The sequence below is a fragment of the Ischnura elegans genome, chromosome 6 (genome assembly GCF_921293095.1).
Source record: "Ischnura elegans chromosome 6, ioIscEleg1.1, whole genome shotgun sequence".
Lineage (NCBI taxonomy): Eukaryota > Metazoa > Arthropoda > Insecta > Odonata > Coenagrionidae > Ischnura > Ischnura elegans.
In genome coordinates this window covers 39165543-39174768 of record NC_060251.1, presented here as the reverse complement: position 1 = coordinate 39174768, position 9226 = coordinate 39165543, and the positions used below count along the sequence as shown (strand labels likewise).

Sequence of the window (9226 nt, the reverse complement as noted above, 5' to 3'; positions counted from 1 at the left end):
GGGCGCGGTACACCCGTAGGGTTGCAAATCCAGGACGCTTCCCTCGATGACTTCACCCTTGCTGGCCCATCTCTTGGACCCTCCTAGCGGGCGGCCTCCCTCCCGAAAAGTCACCGCTCTGACTGCAATTTGAAAATCAACCAATCAATCCGATCATCAAAAAATTATTGTTTGCATCGCACTCCTGCCAATCAAGCAATTAAGTACGTCTTTGAACCGTGTTTCTGCGATGAAAAATAACAATTTTAACGACTTTGCTAAAAACGTGGCTGCGGACAACTGGAAATTGACCATTTTAGCAAAGTTAACAAAATCATTATTCTTAATAGTAGAAACACGGTTCAAAGATGTACTTGATTGCTTGATTAGCAGGTGTGCGATGCAAACAATCACTTTTTGATGATCGCATTGATTGATAGATTTTAAAAATGCAGTCAAAGCGGTCACGTTTGGGGAGGGAGGCCCTCCCCACTCTGAGGGTCGAAGAGAGGGGCCAGCGAGGGTGAGCTCGACAAGGAAAGGGTTCTGAATTAGAGACCCTTCAAAGTGCTACGGCAAAAGTGCATGGAAGGGAGGAAGAAAAAGTACGTTCACAGAAGCCTGCTGGGCGAATAAAAAATTTTCTACTGTATTCACACATTCTAAAATCAAATCTTTAAATCCACACAGCTCTATGTATCAATCAGAGTCATAAATAAAAGAGTAGAAACCATGGTTGATAAAAAAAGTGTCAGGGTGTAACGTAACCTGTATTTTTTTAAACTTGTGTCGAAGTTCCTCAAAGTAAAGCCAAAAGGGTATTTGGCAAGATATGCGCTTTCACTAAAATTCACACATACACGAGGTCTATTGCTTCAGAAGTCCATGCATAAACAGTATTCCACATTTTACATTTCCCCTAAGCAATTTCCCTTTATAATATTGGTGATTTCTTTGGTTGTTCATCTACTTAATTAAATTCCCTCAAGTCTTCTTACAAGTATCATTCATTTTAACTAAAACTCTTTTTCTAAAATAAATCAGTTCAAAAAAATTACTAAAACAGTAAGTGCTGGCTCTTCCCACCAAGCTGTTCCACACTATGAAAAATACTCAATTCCTTCATTGAAAGAGAGATAGGGGGGATCAAACTCATAAATTATCACATCAAAGAAGCACAATCATATATGTATCATATTCGGCAAATTGAGAGAAACTGAGTTTGTTCACAAAATACAATAAACATTAAAGTCTTAGATTAGGGTGATGAAAAGTTATTGAATAGGAGTAGTAACAACATTTTAAATAATGAAAGAATAAAGGTGGTTCCAAAAACCGTCCATTAAGAGTGAAATCTGTAGAATAAGAAGTACAAAAGGCTCTTCAACACAGAGAATGGTTAGCACCACCTCTTGTATGAAGGAAACCAAATGAAATACCAAACAAAATCAAAAATAATTTTAATCTTTCAAGAAATATCTGAAATAATTATAGAAAACTGTGATGTACATATTTCTATTCTTGAAAGGGGACAGTTTTGAATACATACATCTATTTGCACAAATACTTAGGTGCCATTCAAGATAGCTTTAAAAGAGGTTTTGCCATTGTACATACTAAAAGTTGCAGTTAGCAACAGTTTCCTTAATACTGCATAAACCTGGCAAAATTCATAGCCATAAATAATAACAGTCAAAATGCTTAACATAAAACTAGGGACAGCAATAGATTAAAAAAATTAAAAAAGCAACAGTTAGTCGATTGTAAACCCTGGTTAGGACATCTGTTAGAATTAGTGACATACATAGGTATAACATTTACCTACCTTAATGAAGCCTTCCTGGATGGTGAGAGTTGAATCCACCACAGATCCTCCAATGATTACCTTCACCAAAGGAAAATGGTTAAATTTAGTTGAAAAGAAATCGAAATAAATACAAAGATAGATTGGAGAAAAAAATCTATGTGAATTACTTATGCAGTGGTCATTGTGAGCAAAATCTAATCACTAACTGTACTAATTAGTATTTTCACAAAATCCCTGAGTGTAGTCTTAACTGAAATACTTGAAAAGAACAATCTCATTGATTTACTCCTAAAATTACAAATTATGTTGTCAATATGACCCAGTTCTAACCTGTCATGTGAACGGAGGTGATGTTCATGATAATTGCCTAAGGAAAAATTTCCCTGGATAATGAAACGGAAAAAAAACTTTGCGATTCCACATAAATTTATTTCTGTAGCATATTATGCAGTAGTACATTTATGAAGTATTACAAAGTTTTTTTTTAATTTCATTATTTTGATTCCATGAGACAATGAATTCATCTAGACTAGCAATCAAACTAAAACTTTCCTGGCTAAACCTGCTGCGCTATCTAGGTTCTTTGATCCTCAAGGCAATTTTACCCAGGTCCATGATAATAGGATAGAGGCCCTAGCAGCCCACACAGATCATTACACAAGAATAAGAGGCTTCCAAAAGCCATAAATAAGACATAATTAGAGGTGCGTGAAAATCGCAAATGCGATAAATGCGGCATAGATGCGATGACTGGGCTTTAATGATATTTTTTATGCTTTGCTTTTTTGATGAGGCAAAATTGTGCTGAGCGCAGTTTAAATGCTCCGCCGACACTCACTGCTTAAAGCATGTGAGCAGCTGGCCAGCTGCTAGTTGGCTGGGGGACTACGAGGCCGCAAACTACAAGTGGGCGTGGGTAAGCTACACCTCCGCCACTATATGTCTTATTCCTTAATTTATTATTGTTTTACAACATAATTATTTAAAATATTCTGTATTTTGTCATATAAATGTGTTTCACAACATTTTATAGCCATCTACCTCATAATGAAAATAAAAATAGACGCTACAAAATGCGATAAACTGTTATTGAAAGTGCGATAAAATAAAAATGAAAGTGCGATTTTTACGTATCTCTAGCCATGATCAATTCAAATATTGTGAATTTCACCATTATCCACAGTGCAGGTTCAAAATTTATCACAGTAGCGGTGGCACATATAGGGAGGGAAGCAAAGTGGTCATGACACTCCCATCCCCAAAATTTTAACATAAACTTTTAATTTTCATAAGTTTAATATTTTTTGTATCCTTGTGAAGTAGCAAAGGGAGTGCATAAGCAAATGCCCATGCCCAAGCCCAAATATGTATCCCAAACATGAGAGAAGTTTGCATCGTCTGTAGCTCACAGAAAAGTATTGTATTCCTGGAAAACTGTTGAGCGGAGGTAAATATGGAGCAAACATCGGCCCTAAACAGCTGTAAAATTGCGCTCTACCCATAAAAATGACATTATTAAGAACTTCAAATGGGAAAATTGAATGTTATTGCATTTATGCCCTTTCAGTGACCTCTAAATGTTAAAAAATCAGTCTGCAATTTTGAGCATATCCATTCTGCACCCCATAGCATATTTTAAGAGGCCGAGAAAAAATGAAAACCCGATAAAAAATGAAAAATACGCAACATCCTAATGCACGCCTGTCATAGCATCACACAAGATCTGAGGGCACATTTCCACAAAATTGACAAATTCAAACGACAAACAACTTCTGTAACTTGATCTCCTACAGTGCCAACCTATTACGTTTGGATATGATTTCCTTTCCTACCATCTCTCTTCTCCAATAATTTTCTGGGGGAGGGCTCCCGCACCTCCTGCTTACCCTAGCAGGTATTCCATACCCCCAGTATTAGTTGCACCTAAAATTCCCTAGCCTTAATTCCTAGCTGCGTGCTTGATCATACAGCTATATCTACATACGTATTTGTGTGAGGGTATGTATTCAGTTGTATACATAGCACAGGTATTATGTAGATAGAAATTCATTAAGTCATTCAAAGAAGTTCAATGATAGCCAATTTGAGTCTCAGCTTTAGTTGCAGAGGTTTGGTAACACATAAACTTTACAAAGGACTTAAGAATAACTTGAGTGATGTGGGTTGCTGACAATGAAGGATATTTCTATGGTACAAATGCAATGTTCATGAAAAGAATAAGATTATTCAATCTCTCAAGCAGCTTCAGATATGTCACATATTTTATACACATTACTCACACACAGACTACCTCATCATCACGATATTTTTCATTTCTCTCACCATTAACTTATTCAATTTATAATAATTCCTTGTAAACTCTATTCTCCTTTATCAGGATTGACATTACTTACTTGACATGGCATTAATACCATACCCACATCAATACCCAGTGAGAAATGGGTGGTGGAATCCACGTGGAACCCACGTGGAGAATTAACGTGGATACCACGTGTTTTTGGTCGTGGAATCAATGTGGAACCCACGTGGAAATTTGGTGGAAAAATTAAAACAGCAGTTGGTGCTGTCCTAAAACCATTAAAACCTCAACCACTCTATATCTAAACCTTCTATATATGTGTCTACGATTTTTCATGTGCTCTCATGGCTGCCTTTCCACGAATTATATAAAAATAGAATGTGTGATACATTTTCACATAACTAGCGTGGTTTCAGGATGATAAATGACGCAATATCACCAGAGAGTTAAGTTCCACAAATTAGAAATTCTGTTTAACATTTTATGATAATCACCACAAATCCACTTGAAATCAATGTGGATTCCACGTGGGTCCAACCACTCAATATCCACCACCACCAAATATCCACCACTCAACGTGGATTCCACGTGGGTTCCACGTGGATTCCACCACCCATTTCTCACTGGGTATCATCACAGGTTTATGATTGCGATGGTGTGGCGCCTAGAATGCTGGCCTTTCACCTTGTGGCCTATGGTTTAAATCCTGGAGCTGGCAGAGAATTTCCAGAGATTGCCCAATTCTCTCTGGAATGCTTTGTAGAAAGCACTTCAAATAAAGCACAGCTCCGTCATACTGGAAAATACACCCTGGTCCCCTTCTTTTAACAGCACCCTAACATAAACACCATGTTTCTCTCCAATCCTCCTTCCTTCCTTCCATACCCTCCAAGGAAAAAGTGACATAAGATGTCACTCTCCCTTCAAATGCCTCCAAACCATAGGTGGATTTAAGGGGATGTGGGAGCACGTGCTCCCCCCTTAAAATTGACAATACTTTCAATACATTTATTGTTACGTTCGTATTTTTTGTGCCTTATGGAACCTCATTTAAGTCTTGAGCCCAAATCAATAAGACAGATTTGCCAGTCATTGGCCATTCGCTAGTCAGCAAAAAAAAGCAATGCCGAAGTGGGAAAGTGGCTTCTTCTAACTAACTTCATTACATTGCTGAGTCATGAAATTTTTATAAAGCAGGGTAGGAGAGGGGATTTTATGGGTTTCAACCACCCTTTGAGCCTTTAAAATCACTGCTCTTTACTTTATTTTAATAAATACTCTAACAAAACTACTGTTTTTTAGTCTTAAAAATCATGTTTTCAACATCAAAAATTTTTGGGAGAGGACCCTGGGCCCCTTTGGCCTGGGGTGTTTTGCATACATCCTCGAAGAGGCCCGAAATCTCCAGTAAACCCCCCCTATTTAAAATTCCTGGCTACGCCACTGTGAACTGTGGACATGCTCATGAAATATGGGCGGAAAGGAGTTACTCTTCTCCTTTCATTATTAACCACACCATGTTCTGGGTAACTTAAAAATAAAAATAAAGCTTACACTAAAGTTTATTTAATTATTTGTGCCTCGTAAATGAAGTTCAGCGAGTTATAATGGAACATAAACTGTAAATATTTAATTTGATAATTTATAATATGAAATATTATTCAGTTTTCTCTGATGCAACAGTCCCTAAAAGCCTGGTCACAAACTAAATTGCTACAGCTTACTAACAGCCTTGAATATTTTTGCCGGTCTGTGAAAAATGGCTTGAGGGCAGGCTCTTGATGCTTAACACCATGCTCCATCACCCAGGTGCGCAGCTAAGAATTAAGGCTAGGGGGGGGGGGGGGGTTTTAGGCGCAACTAATACTTAGAAGTGTGGGGCTTTTGCATACCCACCAGGGTAAGCAGGAGTCGCGGGGGCCCTCCTCCAGAAAAATTTCAAGAGTAATGGTTCAAAATGGCGAGTTTTACGGCTTTCTGAAGGATATTTGATTAATCCTAACACTATTCTATCAGTAATACTGAACCAATTCAGTAAAATGGATTAAACTTAAAAATTTCTCTGAGCTCTGGGGGGGGGGGGAGTTTATTCCCCAAAGCCCCCCCTCGCTGTGCCACTGCCATCATCTACCATTTAATTGCTGCGTAGCTGCATCTAAATTGCACCTCCCTAGATATGGCAGCTACTCCACCAAAACTAAGCCTTGTTCAAATGGCAAATCCTGACGTCCTCGATATCGAAGGCGGTTCGAGGTCTGCCGCTCCTTCGACAATCCATCAGCAGCTCTTTGCCTTCCCTGACGTACGTACCCAGTAATAAACAGTATTCTAGGGCAAATTCAATATCCTAGCTACTTGGACAAATGTCTGCCGCCCTACACCATGCCTATTATCAGCCTGCGAAAGGCTGGACTCAACCGAGTGCTGCTTTGCTTTTCAATAGCTCATAAGTTCAAGACTGGTTCTGAGTTATCAATGAAGTTGTTTGTGAACCACATGCTTTTTTACACTTCACTTTTCCATGGTTCATGGTCTCAGATTCTGTTCCCATGATTACCACTTCAAAACTATGGCAATCTTTCATTTTGACAAACTAGTAATTAATGACATGAAAGAGTATTTAGAGCTTTCAATTGCTCTGATGAAGTCTTTGGAAGAAGCTAAAATTTTGCTCTATAAATTCGATGATTTCGGTGTACAGCTAACTCTCATTATTACGAAGTTCCCAGGATCGAAAAACCGGAGGTTGGCGATAACGAACTACGTGAGAGCATTTCTTTAAGGAATAATTGCTAAAAAACATACCTTCCTAAAATTCCTTGTCCCTTCAAAATCTCGTACTTATTGTCCCACTGCGGAATAGCTTCAGAGTCATGTGTATGATAAACGCGATTAAATTATTATCAGCAAAAACTGTAAATCCTCAATATACAAACAAGATGCGTTCTGAGACCTTGTTCGTACGTAGATAAACCTATGCAAGGAATCGAATAGTGTGGTATTCTGCAGAATGCAACTGCATCACAATGCATTAACTCATCATTGTACAGTGGGCGGAAATCAGAAAAAAATGGACAAAATTACCAAATGGCTTTTTTTGAGTTAGAAATTTGGAATTTCACATGTAAACTCGAAAATGATTGAACTTTATGGAAATGTACTGTATTTGACATGATTCTATCTCATTCTCAATGTGTCTTTTAGGTGGAGAACCTCCACCAGTCACTGTACCACGGATTCCTTTTTTTACGACCAGTATTTTTACCATCCTCGCCCCCACCCTACCAAAAAGGCTCATGGCCCCACTAGAAAAATTTGACCGATCAGAAAATTAAAACACTCAGTATTATGTATAAAAAAATCATAAGATATTATGCTTAATTTAAATTCTTAGCATTAAATGAAAAAAAATTCTGGGGAGAAACGCTCCCTCGTGAAGTGGGGGAACTCTCAAGACACAGGCAGGGGCGGGTCAGCATGGGGGGTCATGACTTGTGTTCGCAGAGAATGGAATACTTCCAAGAAAGAGGGGCGTTTTTACAGTAGGGAGTTCCACACTCTGTGATAAATAAACTCAAATTTCTCACATGCTTGGGACTTGTAGCCACGCATTTGCATACACACTCCCTTTACTAGCACACACAAACTATTTAACTAGTAAACTTTAAAAAATTTTGGATACCCCCAAATTTTAAAATTTTTGTGGAGGGTCATGACTATCGTGACCCCGCCCCTTAAATTTGCCCCTGCCCAAAGGGTGGGAGGTCCTGAGGGGTACCATGGATTCCCTCAAGCCAAATGTCATGGCAACACCAATGAATAACACATACTTTAAGCAAACTGATTAGCAGTGAGAGAGTTTTGGGTTTCCTACCCAATACCATTGATGCACAGCTCATACCAAGAAAACTTAAATCCTGATCAACAGTTTACCAGTTTCCAACCAACCAATTCATTAGCAGATGACCTGTTTTAATGTATCAGTTACTGTTGAAAACTGAGAGATGACTGATAGCATTTGCCACCAAATGGTGAAAATAGACCAGTTTTTCACCAGTGCTTCTCTTGGAGTATTCCATCAAATAATAATAATAATAATAATAATGTTTATTTGTCCAGAGATCTAGAAGTACAAGGGGTGCACTGGATATAGGACACATCAAGATAAAAATATATATACAATAAATACAAATATACAATGATGCAGGATACATCAAAATTTGTTTAAGAATTCATCTACAGAATAATACATTCTTAATTTCAAATATTTAAGTAGGTTGGTCTTAAAAGTAGTGACACTTGATGGTGCCTTAAGTTCAGGTGGCAATTTATTGTAGAGTTGAAGGCCCATACAATTTGGACCAGTGCTGGTATTCTTGGTGCGCACATACGAAACATGCAGCTGGTCAATTTGCCTCGTGGAATGATGGTGGACATCACGGTTCTTAATGTAATGAAATAGATTTCTTTTTGTGTAAGCAAGTAAATGAAAAATATACACACATGGTAGTGGTAATATGTCCAGTTTCTTGAACAAGGGACGACAAGGTGAATCATAGGGGGCATTGCACATCAGCCTTATAATTCGCTTCTGAATTTTAAAGATTTCAGTAGAATGGGGAGAGGAACCCCAAAACAGGATACTGAAAATAATGTGCGAGTAAAATTCACTATAGTAAATGGACAATAAGACATCATTATTTACCGTGTTCCTGATGCTTCTTATGAGAAAGCATGTTGAACTGAGCTTGCTGCGCAATTTGCTGATGTGCTCTACCCATGTCATATTTTTGTGCAGGATAACTCCGAGGAACTTTGAACTGGAAATTTGTGGGAGTTGTTTCCCCTCTACAACAATTGGTATTGCTTCGGATTCTTTATTTTTGTTACAAAAATGAATAAGGCCAGACTTTTCAAGGTTCAATTTAAGAAAATTATTTTGACACCATTCATATAGGAGTTTAGTGGCAGTGACGAAATTAACATCTACAAAAAATAACTTACCGGCTGGTTCAATCTTTCCAGTTTCTTGCTTCTTCGCTCTTCCTGCCTGGCTTCATTACTTCTGAACAAGCGATTTTCTTGGGGTACACTATAAGTTAATAACAATAATGAAATAAAAATGCATCCTTTGGAACATA

General features: G+C 38.0%; 1 protein-coding gene across 1 annotated transcript in view; it reads right to left on the bottom strand.

The window, feature by feature from the left end:
• Positions 1-1756: 1756 nt before the first annotated feature.
• The window catches only part of LOC124160491 (pseudouridine-5'-phosphate glycosidase-like), a 29290-nt gene continuing 21820 nt past the window's right edge, over positions 1757-9226 (bottom strand). The window contains exons 8-9 of the mRNA XM_046536347.1: positions 9090-9177; positions 1757-1864 (exon numbers count right to left, since the gene is read on the bottom strand). Coding sequence (XP_046392303.1) covers positions 1772-1864; positions 9090-9177 — 181 coding nt within the window. The 3' untranslated portion in view covers positions 1757-1771. The remainder of the gene's footprint in view (positions 1865-9089; positions 9178-9226) is intronic.